At 39.8% G+C, this 22,158-nt stretch overlaps 1 protein-coding gene across 4 annotated transcripts in view; it reads left to right on the forward strand.

Annotated features, from left to right (window-relative positions):
• The window catches only part of ltn1 (listerin E3 ubiquitin protein ligase 1), a 139,709-nt gene that overhangs the window by 7,312 nt on the left and 110,239 nt on the right, over positions 1 to 22,158 (forward strand). For 3 of the 4 annotated variants that reach the window (XR_009446562.1, XM_048540310.1, XM_059650366.1), the window contains exons 3-5: positions 6,281 to 6,379; positions 12,381 to 12,611; positions 17,921 to 17,973. Coding sequence is in view for 3 of the 4 variants with exons in the window: in XM_048540310.1 (XP_048396267.1) it covers positions 6,281 to 6,379; positions 12,381 to 12,611; positions 17,921 to 17,973 (383 nt within the window). In the remaining variant the exon portion in view is untranslated. Of the gene's footprint in view, positions 1 to 6,280; positions 6,380 to 12,380; positions 12,612 to 15,822; positions 16,404 to 17,920; positions 17,974 to 22,158 lie in introns of those variants that run through there. The other variant, XM_048540314.2, reaches the window with a different exon arrangement.

Consider the following 22,158-nt stretch of genomic DNA (forward strand, 5'->3'; position numbering starts at 1 on the left):
ATTATCCCGTTTTGATTTGTTTTGATACCTTGAGAGCTTGAGGCAGTTGAGGTCTTTTGTTTGTATAACCCATTTAATTTGACAATATCCTTTTGGATTAGCTTCAGGAAGCACATAGATTCAGCATCAGTGTGGATTTTCTTTATTTCCAAGTCATTTCAATCCACAAAAGAAGTCAGATGACCTTTGGATGGCCATCTTTTGTTTAACGATTCAGCAAAGATCTGTAGTTTGGGTTGCAGTTGGAGTTGTTGGTTGGTTCACTGAGCTGACTTGTTTTCATGCAAACGTTTCATCTCCCTTCTAGGTGACATTGTCAGTACCGTGTAGCTTCCGTTGAAGCACTGTTGTTCTGTCCCGGTCTGAATTTATATGGACCAGACTGTCAGGGTAGGCAGTCTTGTTTCCAGTTTTGTTCCCCAGCTACATATGACTGCGGTAAAAAGCCAGAAACAAGATTGCCCACCATGACAGACCAGACCATATAAAGTCAGACCGGGACAGAACAATAGAGTTTCAACGGAGGCTACACAGCATTGATAACACGTTTGTATGAAAATCAGTCAGCTCGGTGAACCAACCAACAACTCTAGCCATCTTTTGTGTTCAGTTTTAATATATCAAGATTTATTTTGAAGTTCAGATTCTACTGGGACACTATACTACCAGGATAGTGATATCAGCGAGAATCACTGGGGAGGTGATGACCTAGTGGTATTATTGCTGGATTGTTAATCCAGAGACTAGACAACACTCTGGGGACCCAGGTTTGAATCCTGCCATGGCAGATGGTGGATTTTAAATTCAATAAATATCTGGAATTAAGAATCTAATGATGACTGTGAATTCATTGTCGGTTGTTGGAAAAACCCATCTGGTTCACTAGTGTGCTTTAGGGAAGGAAACTGCCATCCTTACCTGGTCTGGCCTACATGTGACTCCCGACCCACAGCAATGTGATCGACTGTTAATGCCCTTTGGGCAATTAATGCTGCCTAGCCAGCGACGCCCTCATCCCAAGAATGAATAAAGGAAAAAAAGTTTAACTCATTCCTTATTACGGTTGTGATGGAAGTATTATCCCAAGCAAGTGTTTTGGAATTTGGACGCTTGTATTTTAATTGAGAGTTTTGTTTTGTGTATCTTGGCACCTTTATTAATAGTTGGTCAGTGTTTTGTAATAAAACTTCAATATTAAATTGACAAACATTTATAAAGAAAATAATATTTGAGAGAAATTAGATGCTTTTATAAATTGCAAATAAAATGTTACAATTTTTCTTATTTATTTTCAATAAATTATATGAACAAAATGAGTACTGTGCCCTGTATTCAATTGTAAAAATTCAGTATGCTGAATTTTGATTAAGTAAACATTACAGCTTCTGATATGTTTGAAACACCCCAGTGTTGCCATCCTGTTATGATCCAATAGACCAAAATATTTTTAAAAAAGAATTCAAACTTTCAATTAGTAACTGAAAGGCTGACACTTCAGGGTTTCACATATTAAGATGTTTATTGTAACAGACTCAAAATACGATTGCGTAAATGCTACCTTTGTAAAACAACTTGCACTTCAATCTGCAGAGTGGAATACCCTTCCTTCTTTCAGTTTGGCTTAAAAAACATTCTTCACAGTCATGCTTCACAACATGCTTTATGTAGACGTACAATTCTCTAAGATTTATTCCAAAATGGTTCTTAGCTCCCAGAGCTGGTAATTTACAATCTTAGTCTTTTACGGTGAGGTGACTCTTTCAACTTTGTTTTAATCCCTTCTGATTTTTGTCTTTTCAGTGTAAACACAAGCTTCTACCTGTACTCTTGCATAATGAGCCATTAGGCCATTTTTGTCCTCTAGTTACTCCTTTGCACCTAATCCAAGTAAATTTAAAAAGTGATATTCTCGCTAAGCCTGGCTTTTTCTGCATCCTTTCTCTTGACCATGTGAATCACAAGGGCCTGTGTCAAGGCAGAAATGCTAATTATTTGTGAATGATAGCTCAACTCCCTTTTATCTTCAGGCTAAAATGACAGTTAAAATAAACTACTAGAGATCTTACATTCTCAACATCCTTTTGGGTCTTTGAGAACTCATAGACTCTACTGGTAACACACAGGTTACTACAATTGTCTCCAAGTTGAAATAACTTGGCACTCTTTTCCCAGTAAAATAGTCTGTGTTCCTTTGCTAACAATCAAAGCACCAGGCTCACTGTCAGGCAAATATCCGACCAGGTCGTGGGGGGGCCCCCTTTTATTTGACTCTAACTCTAAAACTATTACTATTTTTGACATTTCTTTATATGAATGAAGCTAGTTATATGACCCTCTCTTCCCCCACTCCTCTTGTCCTCCTCCACCCACATCTTCCTAAATAAGCAATCTTGGAAAAGCAAAAACCTCAATCCAACCTCATTGTGATCACTGGACTAACAAGCATAATTAAGAGTATTGATTAAAATTGAGAAGAAACCGAGCTAAGTGTGAGCATAGTGCAGTACCAAAATTGCATGTTTCAGAGGATTGATGATACTCTGTGATTGAAGGTAGCCTGTGATTTTCATCTTGTCTGTTTATAAATTTGTTGCCATAATAAGTGTTTCTGTATATTCCTGCCATAGGAGTTTTCATACACTTAATTCTGTACACCTATTACAAAACTGTACAAACCACTTGTCAATAATAATATATTTTCGTGTAGAGAAATATTAGTTACTATTTTAGCATACTGAATTTTGAGATTCTTACTGTGTACGTTATTCTGATGTCAAAAGTGAATCCAAACAACTATAAAAGAGAAAAGATGTTTGACGTTATTTGCAAAGGTGCTATCAAACTAATACATATTTAATACATTTTTAAAAAACTTTGGTCAATATTGGATGTGGTCTGCAACGTGGTCACCCAGTCCACATTGGTGTCTGTCTTTCAGATTTTGAGCAGAGAATAGAATATGCTATAGTAAAAGAATCACTGCGGAGATAAGCTGCTGGGGACATGGACAGTGAGAGGAACTAAATGAGCTGATACTGCATCTCCTGAGATTGTATAGAAAAGGGAAGTGATGTTGGGTTTGAGGGATAGTCAGGCCTTTATGGAGGGAATGTTTCTCCCCTTGTGTTGAAAGGAGATATGCGGGGAATGTGGGTTTGGTGACGGCAGTACTTGGAAGTTGGTGGAACTGGAGAAAAATCAATCATTGATTATGAAGATGAAAAAGTGGAAGTTGAGGACAAGCACTATCAGTGTTCTCAAATATGTGAAATAGAATGAACAACTGAGAGCCCTGTCAGCCAGAGTGTAGGGGGAGATCCCTTAGTTGAGGGGGGAAAAGGAATGCATAACCAAAGACATGGTATGCAATGTTACATCGTCAGAATAGCTGTAAGTCGGAGAATGAAATGGAGTCTTTGCAGAAGTGGTATAAGAAAGTATGGTGATGGTAGCTATTGAAGTCAATGATCTTATTAATGAATGTGTGCTCATTGCCTATTGCAAGAAATTGAGACAGAAATAGAAAAGAAGTTCATTGTTGGAGCAGGGCAATGTAAAGGTGAAGGGAAGGTGAAATTGGAACCGACGTTAATGAAATTTCAAACTCGGGGTGAGAACAGGAAATGCCATAAATGTTCCACATATTCCACAAGTGGGTAGGCATAGCAAAGCCCCATATGGGTAAAAATGATATCATCATTTATTTGGAAGAAATTATTGGAATTAAAGGAGAACTTGCTTCCTCTGAATCACAAAGCTTTGCATTGGCTTCTAGTGTAGCACCTACCGCCCCCCCCGCCCCCCCCCCCCCCCCCCCCCCCCATCCCCCCATCCCCAACCTTACACTTACTTAAAACCTGTTATATTTCTAATGTTACCTTGTTCTGATTAAGGGTCTTTGACTTGAAACATTAATTCTGTTTCTCACTCCACTAATGCTGCTTGATGTGCTGAGCATTTTCTGTTTATATTTCTGCTTTTCAATGTCCACAGTATTTTGCTTTTGCCTCATAAAAGATGTATTGTCCTTGGAAAAGTATACAGTGCAAATCCACTAAAATGATAACAGGATGTAAAAAGATTAAATAATGAGATGTTGATCAAATGGAGGTGCTTAATGATTCAGTACATACAGAGAAGCTGGGTGCAATCTTAAAATCAGCACTTTGCCATTTACAAGAGAAATATGGAAACATTTTATTGTGCAGAGTGGAAAATGAGTATGGACATTGATATAACCAGTATGAAGGTTGACAAATTTTTAAAGAGTATCAAATAACATTGAACATAAACGGTTGGGAGTTGATGTACAGATCACCTGTGAGCTAATTGATTGGCACAATTGGCTGAGAGCTGAACAGCCTATGTCTGACCCGTGTAGCTAAATGTGCGGTCGTATCTTCTCATTCAAAAAGTTTCATCTGTTAATACGTTACTTATTGCCTGAGCTAAGCATCTGGAATGTGCCTTGAAGCCATGTAAAAGGTTGCAGGAAGCATTCTCCTACCAAGTCAAACTGCCACAAACAGGGATCAAATTTGCTGTGTTTTGATTGGTATGACTGAATTACAGTAGCAGACCTTTTTTTTAAACAAACTGTGATGAACTGTTGGACTATTTTACCAGGTAACATTGAGTTTTGGATGTGAACTTTCAGCCTAACTGATTGTCAGACTTGTTTTTTTTATGGCTCTGATGCTCCTAAATTAGAAAATTGGGGGTTCAGTGTATTCTTCAATTAAGCACATTTTCTAGACACTGAGGGAATGCTGCACTTGTTCACATGAGGAGTTAAACTGAGAATTGTCTGCTCATTCACATGGATGTGAAAGATCTTGTAGCATTGTTAGTGGAAGAGTAAGTGACTGCCTTGAATAATACTTATCCTTCAACCTACCTCCCTTAAAAGTCATGGATTATTTTGATACTTATTTCGTTGCTCTTTTTGGGGACCTACTTTTTGCCATGAGTTCCAACATTACAAAGGTAACCTCAGTTTAAAAAGTGAACTTCACACATCAAAGCAATGTCTTGAGGCTGTTTTTTTAAAAGAAAATGCAAATCTTTCATCTTGCAAATTTGATTTCACTGGTACCCTATAAACTGGCACTCTTGATTGGCACTCAGCCCAGTAAATCGATCAAACCAAACTTCCATCTTTCCAGCTGCCTCAGGAAAGAAACCAACAAAGATCCCTCCCACCTTGATTATACTCTGTTCCACTTTCTTTTGTCGGGTAGAAGATAGAAAAGTTTGAATATATGTACAAACAGATTCAAGACAGCTTCTTCCCATATGTTATCAGACATTTGAACGGATGCCTCAAATATTAATGTTGATTTTTCTCTCTCTGCACCTTTCTCTGGCTGTAACACCGTATTCTGCACTCTGATGTGCTACCCTGAATCACTTTGTTTGTTATGATCTGCCTGCATAGCATGCAGAACAACACTTTTCAGTGTATCTCGATATATGTGACAACAATAAATTTAACTTAAATTCATCTGATAAATAGGGAAAAGTTATATCTTTCATATTGTGAAAAGCTTACTTTGTAATTCTGTCCAGTAATAGTTTTTTAAAATTTATTTACATCACTGTAAATATTCTTGTTCAATCAACATTCAAAGTATGAACAGTTGATTCAATTTCAAGTCAGTTCCTCCACAAATAGTGCAACCTGCTGCAATGTCCAAGCAGTCATTTGAGGGTGCAAGTGAGAAGACTTTTACCTAGAAGCAAAGTTACATTATAATTTAAGTTTTTTTTATGTTGAAAATAAAATATAACAGATCGGTTATACTCCCTGCATTTTGTTTTTATTACTTAATGTGAGATTATGTGCCTTTTGATTATCCGGAATATTTGACTACACTCCTGGTCCCATAGGTGTTGATTAATAAAACTTTTGCTTTTCATTAAATTTCATTTTCTGTGATACATTTTGAACCTTGAATGGCACATTGAATATTACAGTATTGCTATATTTAGTTGCCTGGTTTAGCTTGTTTTAGTCATCAATGTCGACTAACTATGTAATTGTAAGTTAAGCTCTCTGTTTCAAGCCACACTAAGATTACTGGTTAGCCAGATTTTTAGAAATGCACCCTATAATATGTAGAAATCAGTTAAATGCAAAGTGGGAAATTGTATTTGACGAAGTACTGATTGCATGAATGTTGTTGTTTGGAATTATGAAATTATCTTGCTTTTTTCAGTGCGATGTTTCATTTTTCACTGCTCAAATTGCTCACTAAATTTTCACTCACTTTCTTCTAAGGCTGTCCAAGAGTTTGGGACAATGTGCAAAGAGAAACACCTTGAGAATATTAAAGGAGTTCTTCCTTATTGGTCAAGAATTTACTGCAAAATTTCTTTGGTAAGCTTCAGTGTGCTAATGTTTAAACCGATTGGATGCAAGCAAATAAATCAAATCTACAGCGACAGAATTGAGACATTGGTCTAGCATTTACAAGGAAGCAAAGAAGGTATGGCAATGTGAAGGAAAGCAGCAAAGCCAATGATGCAGACTTTCTTCTGTATTTAAATGGCAACTTCTCATCAAAATTTGAATTCACTTCAATTTTAGGCCTGGCAATGGCTCAGTCAGCTGTTGAGTGGGAAAACCAGCAGCAAGTGACTGTCGCCATTGACCCTTTGAGACAATTCAGTTCTGGACATTTGCAACGGAGGGGAGTGAGAATTTGGCCTGGGGAGGAGAAAGACCATGGATAGAGAAAGGTCACATGAGATTTGGGCTTGGAAAGGGGTGTTTGGCAGAGAGAGAGAGAGACCAAAGATTTTTCAGTTAGGGTGTTTAGGCCTTCACGAGCTTGAAGCTTTCACTTTTTCTTTGCTTCACAGGGAAACCAGGTAGCAACTGTTAAATTGACTTGCATTGAACTGTTGGAATCTGACAGAAATATACTAATGAAGTGACTTATCTCTCCGTTTTGAATTTTTCATTCAATACAAGGCCTGCTGTTGTAAACCTATTGAAGGACTCATTGAGTCTGCAAATCAATAACATTATTTTTTAATAGAAGCAAGACAAATCATTTTTTAGTGTTATCATAGTTCATACCCCCCTTCAAAAACGATTGTTATAATCCAATTCAAAAGCAGTAACTACATTGTTCCTTTTTTCAAATATGTTACTCATGTTACATTTCTTAATATTAATTAAATTTAATTGTAGTCCTCTTCATTGAGGTTATCAGACTGCCTCAATTTGAGCATGATGTTTACTCACTGAATTTCTGCCATGGTTTTCATGACTGAACAAGAATCTGATTCTAGTACTGTGGCATATCAGGATTTCACAACATAACTACGTATATATAACAACAATTTCTGTAACTTTGGAAATATAGCTTTTTGTTAAAGACCGTTAACCAAATGCTGTCTAGGTACAAAAGCAACACTATGAAATTTATTGTTTTCATTATGGATCAAACTATTTTAAATTTTCAGAGCTTAAATTTTCCACAGTTCAGTTGAGTCTGTTGGATATAGATATTTGTAGCTAAAATAGATCTGTTTTAATGTGATTTCGACTCTCATTGGATTTAATTTATTGGAAAGAAGGCTCTTAATTTTCTTCATTTGAGTTTATTTTGGTGTGAACTTTTAAACCATTTCCATGCATTTTTTTTTGGTCCTCATGTTTTCAGTCTTCCATTCCTTCTGGTCCAAATGTCTTTTCTTCAGTTGACATTCTGTTCCCCTTTCCCTGTAAATAACTGCCATCCTCTCATTGTATAGATAGTTGATATGTTTTTCAGCTTCCACCAGTATTACTATCAAAGACTGTATCCTTCTTTAGTTCAATAATACTCACATCTACGCAATTGTATGCTCACACCACCAACAGTGAGGTTGAAAACTACCACCCCTCCAAGATTGACACTTAGGTTTTCAATAAACTTTAAAATTACTTTGGCTGATACAGTATTTTTGCAAATTAATACATTTAACAATTATCATTTTCTTTATACAAATAAGGATGTCCCCTTTACAAATAATTGGCTTTTGTTCCTTTATTAACAATTTCAAACTATGCCTCATTCATTTTTCATGTGCATGAGCAAGCGACCTGCTGCCAGAACCTTGCTATTGAGCCAATCGTAAGGAGATGCATGACTATGCTTCCAATAATTCACTCAGGCTGTGTTTATTACTGTGTTTTTGTTCAAGCATCTTTCACACATTCTCTTTCTAAATTGGGAATTTCCTTTCATAATATACAGCTTGTGAGAACATGACAAGTAAAAAGCCATGACCATACCTTGCCACTCCTCTTAATAACTCTCTGTAAAAAATAACTCTTTCACTTCCTCTTTCATTCTTCTAGGTTGAACCCTCTGCTTGTGCCTCCTTGTAACATTTTACACATTCACCTAGAAATGATTTTTGTTTTAATTTTTATTACCATTATATGGTCAGGTTACTTTAAGAAAGATTAAAATGTAGAGTAGGACATTTCAGTCAGAATGCTGCTGAGATTGGTACAAGTTAAGGGTACTTTCCTATTGTCTCAAAACTAATGGATTATATGTATGTTTTGGAACAGTTCAGACCCTCTTGCTAAAATTGGCTTCCCTTCATTATATATGGCTGAGGGATTTTGCAAAGCTGGCATTGTAATTGCCTTGATCTCCCACAGAAAGAGGTTTGAATTTAGATTTTACACTAGCCTCAGAGTTATGGAGGACCATAGGTGATGCAAATATGGTGCAATCAGAAATCTGGTTGTCTGATCAACTGGAGAAAGACTGAGGAAACTTACAACAGTGTGGGGAAAACAAGTTTGCGCTTATTAAGGAATCCTAATTGAGTTTAGCCCATAACTAAGAAAACAGATTTGCGGCTTCTTATTTTACATGGCAATTGGTGTGACATGAAATAGACATTTCTCACTGGTTAAAGAGATAACAAGGTGTAGAGCTGGATGAGCACAGCAGGCCAATCAGCATCAGAGGAGCAGGAAGGCTGGCATTTCGGGCCTAGACCCTCCTTCAGGCTTCCTGCTCCTCTGATGCTGTTTGGCCTGCTGTGTTCATCCAGCTCTACACCTTGTTATTTCAGATTCTCCAGCATCTGCAGTTCCTACAATCTCTTTCTCACTGGTTGTTCATTCACCCACTTAATGTAAAATGAACCAGTTTGTGGATTGGCCTTAACTCACTCAAATTCTTTTCAGTTTGTCTTCCGAAAAGATTAAGAGAAAGTGTGTGCCAATGAAAGGGGAAATGGAGTTTTTAATGTACACAAGTAATCTATTACGAAGATCCCAACCAGGGATTAAAATAGTTTCTTTTCAAGGGCTACTTTTTTTGATTTGCAGGGGCTACATTTTCATTCTTACCAGTTGATTTGTTAGATTATGTGGTCACGTTACCTAATGTATTAATGTTCATATTTGGACTTGCATAGAACAGAAGTAGTATAATTCTGCAATCGACTTTCCATTAAACTTAAATCAACTGCATTAGTTTCTTAGTACGGTATTTAAATTGGTACAGGGCAACAGGCATAAGTTAACAAATTTTCTCTCGAAATAGCTGATTTTCTGACTCTCAAAAAGCCGTCATGCTAAACACATCTTCAGGAAACTCGTCAGGTCACAGCTTCTATGGCAGCTGCTCAAAGCTGTATCATTTTAAGCAGGCAGTTATAACCCCATTGACTCCATTGGATTTCAACTCAAATTTAGCAACTGGCACACTTTTTTGTAACAGGATCCAATTTTTTTGACCAACTATTGTAGCTACTGAAACAAGGTTAATTTATATTAAAGATTCCACAGAGGTTCATTGCTTCAATAGTTACAAATTTTATTGGATCCTAGTTAGCTGAGCATTCCTTTCTTGATAGATTTAAAATTGTTGTTTCTGCATTTCAGCCTCCTTTTTACAGCTTGTACCTCTTACAGTCTCCTACCCCACTCTGCAGCCCCCTACTCCCTTCAAGCCTGTTGCCGCCTCCTTCCACTCCCTTGAAACCTTGTTGCCTCCTCCTTCCACTTCTTTCTGTCTTGCAGCCTCCTTTTACCCTCTACACTCTTTGCCACCTTTTCTCTCCAATTCTCTTGCAGCCTCCTTTTCCTCTTCCACAATGAACCTAGTAGACAGAACACCTGCACTCCACAAAAGATTCTTTCTCACAGCAGCTGAATGCAACTTTTTGTCCTCGCTTTCGGAAAAGGTGTCATGTAGCTCCCCATCCTGACGTGAGCAAAAAGCACCCTCAATTCAGTAGTGAACCTATTAGTAACTAGCGTGGGGGAGAACCAGCCCTTATTGGGTTGACTGGTTGGTCACCACTTCCTTCCATTGTATTTGCAGAGTTACATTCCTTAGGTTGTCATGAGTGAAATTTTGCGAATATTTTGGGACCTCTTGTGAGTGGATTCACCTTCTGCTTCTGTGTATTTTGAGCATTGATCCCAACATCATGTTAATATTTAACAAGAATTTGAGCAGGAACAAAAACAAAAGTCGCTGGAAAAGCTCACCAGGTCTGTCAGCATCTGTGAAGAAAAAAATCAGAATTAACATTTCAGGTCCCTTCCTCAGAACTTAACCAGACCTGAAACGTTAGCTCCGATTTTTTTTCTTCACAGTTGCTGCCAGAACTGCTGACCATTTCCAACCACTTCCGTTTTTGCTCCTGATTTACAGCATCTGCAGTTCTTTTGGTTTTTATTTAAGATATTGGGCAGTTTCAGTGCTCCCCTGATCTGTGGAATGTGATGTTCAGTAATGTTAAATTATAGACCTTATTAAATAGAACATTGAGCTTAACAGTTTCCCAAAATGCTTCTCATCTGAGACAATGTTGATTGGAGTAGAATGTTTTTTGTAATTATAGTAGTCCCAAAACCTACACAAATTGAAGCTAGAAAATCCACATTCATTTTCAAGGAATTCTTTACCTCAGTGATTTGAAGTTATCTTGGTTCCCAGTTAGATATTTCATTGATCATGTAAAACTGTTCGCTGTCTTTCTCTTTCCCTTTCCTCCAATCCTCTCTTGCAAGGTTCTTCTTGCAGCACTTCTTCCCTAACTTCTCACGACTATCCCTTGCACCCCCCTCTTTTTGCATTAAAATGCAAAATGCCCTTCCCTGATCCTGAGCCCCAATTTCCATGTCATTTTTTTTGTGATTGCAGCCTTTCACTCTTGGTCTCACATTTGGAAATCTTCACTGTATCTTTTCTGTGTCTATAATATCTTCCATATGATAAGATGTCAATAGTTGTATTCCAACATTACTTATACTCAATGTGCTAGGCACGATACCTTGGATTCATTTGTGGGCACTTACAATTTAAAAGATTTATGCTACTACTTCTTATTATCTTTCTGTCATCACTATAAGAATTATAACTGTCGCAGTTAAGGCCATTTTGAAATTGACTGTGTTCTGTAAAGGAAATTTTGCTTAAAATGCTGATATTTTTGACATGCATTGTGCATTCCAAAACCAAGATTTGTTAAATTCTAGTAGACAGTTTCCTTGGAATACAATTTTTGCTGCTTTGCTGATTGATTCAAGTGAATAATGTGTCTGCTGTCTTCGTGGGTCTGGTTTAAAAAGTGAAAAGTGCAAAATGAGGAGAGTGAGAAGTCAGAGGCAGATAATACTGCATGGGCATCTTGTATAATTTTATCATATTTGGTTACTTTTATTTTTTAACACTTAAATTTGACCCATTACTTTTCTGCCTTCCCATTTTCTTCTGAAAGTATAGACTTGTTATGCTGACAGTATTCCATTGGTGTCTGCCAGTTTTTTAACACTTAAATTCAATAGCAAAGAATTTCCACTTAAACATTAGATGTGTTTAACTTTGGGTATCGTGGTTCAGTCTAATCCTGACATTGACATTGCACTTTTGCAACAGTCTTACCAAGTTAGTTATCAAACGTGACAATCTTGAATAATTTCTGCCGTAGCTAAAACTGGGCTGCTGAAGCCAATTAAAATGTCAATTGAGCACCCTTCATAAACGACAAGTTATATGTGAGACGCTTCTCTTTTGTATGGATCAGTTGCCTACTGAATAAACTTCCTGACCTATTGAGAGGGGTGCAGGGGAATGAATGAATGAAATTGTCCAATTAATAGCACCGCTTCTATTAATATTTTCATATGTTATGTTTTCGGTTGGTTCATGAAGTGTAGTTTAAATGTTTTATAATGTCCAAGTGTAGTAAATGCATCCTAAAGGTTAGCTAAAGGCTAAGATACAGAAGAAGCCGTTAATCTTTTGTTTACTGCCAACCTTCATTCGTTGTTCGTGAGTAACGTGGGGTAATCCTTTTAATGACAGATTATTTTAATTGCTAATTCCCTCCTCCCAATCCTACTCCAGGATCATGATCGTCGGGTTCGAGAAGCAGTACAACAGGCATTTGAAATACTTGTCCTTCAAGTGAAGCGGAACTTAGCACCTTATTTGAAGATTATTATGGGACACTGGCTTGTTGCTCAGTGTGATACCTACAATCCAGCAGCCTCAGCAGCAAAAGTAGCATTTCAAGTTGCATTTCCACTGAACAAACAGCCAGAAGCTGTGGCTTTTTGTAAAGAAGAAATTATGAATGTAAGTTTTCTTTTGAAAAGATCTTTCTCACTGGTACTTTGAATAATTATGAAAAGTTGTATTACTTTTCAAGTTTGTTTAAATTTGCCCTATAATTTAGCCAGAATTATGAGCTTGAAGTTTTATCATTCCCTTTCTGAGTAACTTACAAACTTTCTACCACAGGCCAGTGATTTTCTAGTTTTGTTGTATCCAGTTATCAACTATCACTCTTTACCAGCTGTTTATACTCATTGCTCATTTTTACTTGATTCTAATGGATACTGTATGAACAAAGCCATTAAAGTAGCAAATTGACCTAACTATTGAACATGGGCAGAGCATTTGCCCTTTTAATCGATCCCAAAATTAGGTTGACAATTCCACAATGATAAACAGGGCGGTGTGCCGTGGAGGGAGTGGGGCAACAGCACTAGATTGTGCAGTGATCTAGCGTATTGTCTTTAATTTCTGGTACGTATGTTTGAATTCAACACATACTGGTGGGATGAAAACCTTCTTTCTCTTTTGACAGGCAAGGTCTGATACAAAAAAGGTTTGTGTACTGACAACTTAAGGTCCTGTGGGTGTGATTTACAAATTAGTCTTAAATTATGAATCTTAGGGAGACTGGAGGGGGAAAATTAAAAGCAAAAATAACTTCGTTGTAGCAGACTATTCTAATGTGATTCAGTTAATAGCACATTCTAATGACAGCAAGAATTTTTATGACCATCGAAGAGTACTATAGTTGACATGAAAGTGAAAAATCCTGACATATTACAAAAGTTAGAAAATACTGCATTCCCTGAACTGATACCCTTTATAAAAATCTCAAATATTTTTAGATTTTCTGATTAAAATTGACATTGTTTTGTATCCAATATATGTAATTTTGCTTTACGTTAAACTGTTTGCTCTTTTTCTAGTGATAATGGGAACTGCAGATGCTGGAGAATCCAAGATAACAAAGTGTGGAGCTGGATGAACACAGCAGGCCAAGCAGCATCTCAGGAGCACAAAAGCTGACATTTTGGGCCGAGACTCTTCGTCAGAGAGGGGCATGGGGAGAGGGAACTGGAATAAATAGGGAGAGAGGGGGAGGCGGACCGAAGATGGAGAGAAAACAAGATAGGTAGAGAGGACGGTATAGGTGGGGAAGTAGGGAGGGGATAGGTCGGTCCAGAGAAGATTGACAGGTCAAGGAGGCGGGATGAGGTGGTAGGTAGGAAATGGAGGTGCGGCTTGAGGTGGGAGGAAGGAATGGGTGATGGGAAGAACAGGTTAGGGAAGCAGAGACAGGCTGGGCTGGTTCTGGGATGCAGTGGGGGGAGGGGAAGAGCTGGGCTGGTTTTGTGATGCAGTGGGGGGAGGGGAAGAACTGGGCTGGTTTTGGGATGCAGTGGGGGAAGGGGAGATTTTGAAGCTTGTGAAGTCCACGTTGATACCATTGGGCTGCAGGGTTCCCAAGCGGAATATGAGTTGCTGTTCCTACAACCTTCGGGTGGCATCATTGTGGCATTGCAGGAAGCCCATGATGGACATGTCGTCTGAGGAATGGGAGGGGGAGTTGAAATGGTTCGCGACTGGGAGGTGCAGTTGTTTGTTGCGAACCGAGCGGAGGTGTTCTGCAAAGTGGTCCCTAAGCCTCCGCTTGGTTTCCCCAATGTAGAGGAAGCCACACCGGGTGCAATGGATACAATATACCACATTGGCAGATGTGCAGGTGAACATCTGTTTGATATGGAAGGTCACCCTGGGGCCTGGGATAGGTGTGAGGGAGGAGGTGTGGGGGCAAGTGTAGCACTTGCTGCGGTTGCAGGGGAAGGTGCTGGGTGTGGTGGGGTTGGAGGGGAGTGTGGAGCAGACAAGGGAGTCGCGGAGAGAGTGGTCTCTCTGGAAGGCAGACAAGGGTGGGGATGGAAAAATGGCTTGGGTGGTAGGGTGGATTGCCGATGGTGGAAGTATTGGGGGATGATACGTTGTATCCGGAGGTTGGTGGGGTGGTATGTGAGGATGAGGGGGATCCTCTGGTGGCGGTTGTGGCGGGGGCAGGGTGTGAGGGATATGTTGCGGGAAATGCGGGTGACGTGGTCAGTGCATCCGCCGCATCTGCTCCTAGGATGAGGCATTCCACTCCCGCACATCCCAGATGTCCACGTTCTTCCAGGAGCGCAACTTTACCCCTTCAGTGGTCGAGAATGCCCTTGACCGCGTCTCCCGCATTTCCCGCAACACATCCCTCACACCCTGCCCCCCGCCACAACCGCCACCAGAGGATCCCCCTTGTCCTCACATACCACCCCACCAACCTCCAGATACAACATATCATCCTCCGACACTTCTGCCATCTACAATCCGACCCCATCACCCAAGCCATTTTTCCATCCCCACCCTTGTCTGCCTTCCGGAGAGACCACTGTCTCCGCGACTCCCTTGTCCGCTCCACACTCCCCTCCAACCCCACCACACCCGGCACCTTCCCCTGCAACCGCAGCAAGTGCTACACTTGCCCCCACACCACCTCCCTCACACCTATCCCAGGCCCCAGGGTGACCTTCCATATCAAACAGATGTTCACCTGCACATCTGCCAATGTGGTATATTGTATCTATTGCACCCAGTGTGGTTTCCTCTACATTGGGGAAACCAAGCGGAGGCTTGGGGACCGCTTTGCAGAACACCTCCGCTCAGTTCGCAACAAAGAACTGCACCTCCCAGTCGCGAACCATTTCAACTCCCCCTCCCATTCCTCAGACGACATGTCCATCATGGGCCTCCTGCAGTGCCACAATGATGCCACCCGAAGGTTGTAGGAACAGCAACTCATATTCGTCTTGGGTACCCTGCAGCCCAATGGTATCAAAGTGGCCTTCACAAGCTTGAAAATCTCCCCTAACTCCTACTACATCCCAAAACCAGCCCAGTTCTTGCCCTCCCCCACTGCATCCCAAAACCAGCCCAGCCTGTCTCTGCTTCCCTAACCGGTTCTTCCCATCACCCATCCCTTCCTCGCACCTCCATTTCCTACCTACCACCTCATCCCACCTCCTTGACCTGTCCATCTTCCCTGGACTGACCTATGCCCTCCCCACCTATACTGTCCTCTCTACCTATCTTCTTTTCTCTCCATCTTCGGTCCGCCTCCCCCTCTCTCCCTATTTATTCCAGTTCCCTCTCCCCATCCCCCTCTCTGACGAAGGGTCTCGGCCGGAAACATCAGCTTTTGTGCTCCTGAGATGCTGCTTGGCCTGCTGTGTTCATCCAGCTCCACACTTTGCTCTTTTTCTAGTTTCACTTTTAGTTAAGTTTTGTGCAGCAAACCAAAAGCCGTGAAAGCATTTGATTCCAGTGCCATCTGTAGGCAAAACTATACTTTACAGCAAACACCAATTGACAACAAGCCAAATATTCCAATGACCTGATTGTTGTTGGGATAATGTAGACTGGAGTTTCTGTTGGTATCGTAAGGTATAGAAGCACAATTAGGCTATTTGGCCCATGGAGCCTGCTCCACCATGCGATCATGGCTGATATATTTCTCAATTCCATTCTCCTGCCTTCTTCCTACAACCCTTGATCCCCCTACTAATCGAGCCTCTATCGATCTCTGTCTTAAATACGTCAATAACTTTGCTTCCACAGCCTTCTGCAGCAATGATTTCCATAGATTCACACTCTCTGGAGGAAGAAATTCTCCTTCTCAGTTCTAAAGGGTCATCCCTTCGCTCTGAGGTGGTACCCTCAGGTCCTCGTCTCTCCTGCTAGTGGAAGCATCTCCACATTCGCTCTATCCTGGCCTCTCAGTATTCAGTAAGTTCATTGAGATCCCACCACACCGTGGGATTCCTGACAGAGCTGATTTCATGGGAATTCTCAGGAAATTGAATTTGCTAATGGGCTATTCCTCTGGGTCTGGAATCCTCCAAAAAAACCCCCTTAATGTCAGAGAATTCAAAGAGTTCCAACTCCATTTAAAAGTAACAAGGAATTGTTAGAGGATTAAGAACCTACTCCTACTCCTGGGTAGCTAACCTAGTTAACCCCTGACTAACCATTGACATTCCATGGAACGTGACCTTGCTAGAGATAACACTCCCCATCCTCCCATCCTTCCCTGCTGGGCTGTCAACCTGTCCCCACGCTCCTAATCCTGCCAAATATGAGTCCGACCTCCAACCCTGATGAACCAACCAACTCTGTCCCAGCCCCAACACTGTTCCTGACCCCTGACCTACCCTAAACACTTGCACTGAACTGATACCCTAACTGCTCATTCACATGGCACAATGCTCAGTTGGCATACAACTACCTTTTTTACACATTGTCTACCTGACACCCTCACTTACCTTGCAGTTAACTTCCCTCAGTCATTGTCAAAATGCATTCACTTACCTTGCAGTTAACTTCCCTCAGTCATTGTCAAAATGCATTTAACTCCTGAAATGCAAAAATTGTAAAAAACACAGGATATGGTCTAGGACTGTGTCACTGTTCTTGAACTGATTAAATTTCTCTTTTGGTGTCTCCGGGTGAATGTATTGGTAGCAAACAAGACAGAAAGAATCTTTGCTGGAAAAATTGCCAACAGTTAAGTGGGCGACTTCAGAGAGAATTGCCATTGGTTAAATCTGTTCCAGTCTGTGCCAGTAACTTGTCAACAATTGCATTCTTTTAGTAACTTTAACATAGAAAAACAATCCCAAGGCATTTCAGCAATGCAATTCAATTTGATAAAAGTGGATGCTAAGACAAAAAAGGACCAGTTTTTTTCATATCTTCTTCATTTACTGCAATATATTCTCAGTTTATTAACCAAGAATTAGGATCTATTCAATGAGGAGGTATTTGCTAGCACTTTATGACCTATTAATTGATCAATTAAGCTGGTTTTTGCTCCCTCCCACTTGAGAAAATGTTTGTTGCTTCTCGGTTTGGTGAATAACAAGTCTGAATGAGAGCGTATCTCTATCTTGTGAATTGTAATGGCCTATGCTGCTGGACTACTTTTAAATGTGAAGCAGAATTGGATTCTTCTTGCATATTTGTATTATTGTGTAGTGACTAGACACAATTGATCAAGCATACCAATGTGAAAAGGATTAGTTAACTTGAATAGAAATTCTCATTAGGTTGCGCATTTTCTGTTCATTTCCACCTAGCTAGTTCAATTGATGGTGTCATCAGGACATGATATTTCAGAATAAAAATGCAATAGAATTTCATTTTTAAACACAATGTTGAAGTGTATGTACATTTTAGCAGTTATAAGGAAATCTATTTAAATTTATTTGGAAGAATGTTATAGCTGGTATTATTTTGTTTCACAGATCATATATGATTTCATCATGAAGGAAACTCCAGAGACGCTCAGTGATCCACAGTATGTTATTTGGCTTCGAGACAGTTTACGTGAAAGTACTTAGGAGTTTGACAATAACGACGTTAATGATGTATCCTGACATTTGAACAGTCTTTCACATGCATCAAATTCAGTTATTGTGATTTAAAATACAATTTGACCATAATTTCAATGTTATTCATGCTGAAGCAACTGCTACATATATAATTATATGCTAAACACATATATGTGAACATTGCAGATCTATTGTTGCACATGAGAATCATCTACAGACTATCCATCTTGTGTTTAACCCTAATAGCTCATCTTATAACTGTGTTGTCTTGGCAGACTTACTGTATGGGAGGGCATTGGAAGAGGCAGGGCAGTTTGTAAAGTTTAGTTGACTCGGAAAAGAGCATCGAGAAAACAGAGGTCAGCAAATTCTGCATCTGCTTATGCCACCAAATATAGCAGAGACTGCCATGCTGTAGTGAGCCTCCTAAGCCTCTCCAAGGCCTCAATCTTTTCAAACACAAACCTGCTGAAGAAAATGTAGTGGTATATCCAAGCAATTATCTTTTCAGTTGTGTGAGGTTATTGTTTAATTATACTGTTGATAAGGTGACACAAGCATGTTTTATATCTTTGACTGTTTTGGAGACTTCAGTGTGTGTCATTAAAATTAACCTGCAAGCACCTCTAGACAACAAGTTAGTTGATACATGCATATGTCTGCTGGACTGGGAGCAGGAGGCTGTATGAATATCCCCATTCTCAAAGATGCAGGAATCTGGCATACCACTGCAAAGTACAAATAAAGCAACTAACTTCAGCCAGAAGTCCTGGGTGAATTCTCCATCTCTTCCTACTCCTGAGGCCCCCAGTGTCAAAAATGTCAATCTTGATTTAATTTAATTCATTCCACAAGGTGTGAAGAAGCAGTTGGAGGCATTGGATATTACAGAAGCTACAGGCCCTTAAAATATCCCAGCAATAGTACTGAAAACTTATGTTCCAGAACTGGCCATGCATCTAGTCAATCTGTTCCAATATAAATATAACATTATATTGTACCATGTGAATGAGCAGTTAGGGTATCAGTTCAGTGCAAGTGTTTAGGGTAGGTCAGGGGTCAGGAACAGTGTTGGGGCTGGGACAGAGTTTGTTGGTTCATCAGGGTTGGAGGTCGGACTCATATTTGGCAGGATTAGAAGAAAAACTTGCCAAAGTATGTCCAGTCCACAACAAGCAAGACAAATCCAGCCCATCCAATTATTACTCCAACAGTGTCCTCTCAGCCATCAGTAAAATGATGGAAAATCATATGGACCATTTTGATCTCTTTACTTAAGAATGGACACACTTGCTCTGGAAACAGTTCAGACAAGGTTGACTTGGTCGATTCCTGAGATGAAGGATCACCTTATGAAGAAAGGTTGTGCACATTTGGGCTTATACTTCGTGAGAATGAGAGGTGATGTTTTTAAACAGACAAAGTTATGCCAATATAGATAGGAGTTGTGCATGGGGATCTGCAGAATCTCCATCATAACACAAAGTAATTGTCAGGAAATTGAATTTTCTCTTGGGCAGATGGAGCCCTCTGAAAATCTTCATTTAAATCAGAGACATCAACAGTTTCCTGTGCAATTAGGTAAAAATAGGAAAAAGTTAAATACGTAGTCTAACTCCTAAATAACTATTCAACAGATCCCATGTTTACCACACACTAACCTCACCCCCCCCACCCCCCAACAACAGCTCATTCCAGTCCCATCGTGCTGTTTCGGATGTCTGCAATGTCGTCCACCATGTCATCAATGCAGAAAACCTATTTTTGATGTAGTGCAAGATTCTGGATCCTGTTTATGACCTCCTTGGCATTGGTCAGAGCAGTTTACTTTGAATTGGATCTGAAATAGGAACTCTTTCTGCTCAGATTGCCTTGAATCACGTGTTGAGCTTCTTCAGTGTCAGGACAGATGAACTATTCTCATCCTCTTCCTTGCTGGAGAGAAAGCCTGTTCATTGAATTGACCCAAATTGTTTGTCTTGTGTTTCGTAAGGGTAGAATCACCCATTCTCTCTCACTGTCTACTTTGTGTACCAGGGTTTTCCACTTTGTTTACAACTTCACCCTCTCTCCAATTGACAGTCTTTAAATTTTCTGCCCTGTTTAGCAATACTGTCAGATCTTTCACAAGGTGATCTTGTCAAATCAAGGCTCACCCAGCACTTAATGATTTCGTGCCTCTGCAGGGTCTAACTCCTCTCTTGTCGACATGGTTGAATGGCAAACTTAGACAAGTTCTGTTTTTCCAGAGTCAGTGTGGCCTTTTGACTTAGCAAAAAATCAATGATGGGTGAAAATGAGAAAAAAAGTCACCCCTGTGCATGGGAGAGACAGAATAAAGACAACATACAGATGAGGTCCAGCTACTTGTGCATGTGGTGACTTCATAGTGACCCATGAGCCCCATCTCAAGCTGGGACAGAGGAAATGACATGGCTTTGAAGGCTAACACATATGTGATTAAACACCCACATCAATCCTTTCAGGGAAATATCTCAAAGCTTTCTGCATCATCATTACCAAGCTCTTAATCTGAGACACTCATCGTTCACATTCCTTCAAAACTTACCTTCTTTGTCCATTTATTTATATGGAATCCACTCGTATCTTTAATTTACAGTGTGAATGCTGCTTATATTTGGAGAGAGTACTGAAGAGCATATGGTTGTTGAGTACTGATCTGAACAAGCATTGATAAAAGTGGATACCAGGACACATGATTTCAAGTGGTGAAAACAAGAATGTGCCAAGATGCTTCTAGCTTTGATACTAGTTCAGTTTATTCCAAGAAACGGTGGCAGTGTAGTTACCTTAAACAACTGAAAAGCCACAGGCCTGAATTATTGATCAGAAGACAGGAATTTGCTTCCCAAGATAGAATTTGAAACTCAGTTAATTAAATAAACTAGAACATTGTTTAAAGAGAGAATCAGTTGAGTGAATGACCTTTGGGGAAAGAAATTATTCTTGCCTGATCTGCCCGAATTGATTTTCCAAACCCATGTCAATGCAGTTGAGTTTTAATTGCCCTTTGAAATATCCTAGTAAGGCACTCCGTTGTACTGAAGAAGCCAGTTCACTGCCAGCTTTTCAGAATCATTTGGATATGCAATAGGATATGGCATTGTAACATTGACACGTGGTTAGAAAGTTATTTCAATCTGATTAATCCTTGGTTTGAGATTGGATGAACTGCTGTATATAATAGAATCAATTAAATACCAACTGAATATCTGCTTTTTTTTTGTGTTCACAAAGGAGGACACAAATAAAATTTCAGAAATATTGGAAAACACAGGGTTTAGTAAGAGGGAGGAACTGAAGAAAAACAGTATTAATAGAGAAATGGTGTTAGAAATATTCATGAAAGTGAAGGCAAACAAATGCACAACAACTGATAATCTACATTCTGGAGTAGTTAAAGACGTGGCCCTAGAAATAGTGGATGCATCTTCCAAGATTCTACAGGCTCTGGAGCAGTTTGTACAGATTAGAGAGTAGCTAATGTAATTCCTGTATTTACAAAGGGAGGCAGAGAGAAAACTGCCTGACCTCACTAGTGGAGAAAATGCTAGAATCCATTATGAAAGATTTAACAGCTGAGCACTTGGAAAACAGTGGCAGGATTAGTCAGAGTCAGCATAGATTTATCAAAGGGAAATCATGCTCGACAAATCTGCTGGAATTCTTTGAGAATATAACTCATTGAGTTGATGAGAGGCAATGGACATGACTGTGGACTTTCAGAGGGCTGATGACAAAGACACATATAAGGGATTAAGATGTAAAATTGAAGCACATTGGATTGGGGTTGTTGTTGAAATGGATAGACAACTGGTTAGTTGACAGAAAACAAAGAGTAGGACTAAATGAGTCTTTTTCTGAACAGCAAGCAGTGACTAGTGGGGTACCGCAGGGATCAGTGCTAAGACCCCAGCTATTCACCATACATATGAATGATTTCGATGAGGGAACTAAATTTGCTGGTGACACAAATCTGGGTGGGAGGGAGAGCAGTGAGGAGGGCACGGAGATTCTTCATTATGATTTAGACAAGCTGAGTGAGTGGGCAAATGCATGGCAGATGCAGAATTATGTGGATAAATGTGAGGTTATCCACTTTGGAAGTAAAAACAAGAAGGCAGATTATT

Source organism: Stegostoma tigrinum, chromosome 12, assembly GCF_030684315.1.
Source record: "Stegostoma tigrinum isolate sSteTig4 chromosome 12, sSteTig4.hap1, whole genome shotgun sequence".
In the NCBI taxonomy this organism is placed as follows: domain Eukaryota; kingdom Metazoa; phylum Chordata; class Chondrichthyes; order Orectolobiformes; family Stegostomatidae; genus Stegostoma; species Stegostoma tigrinum.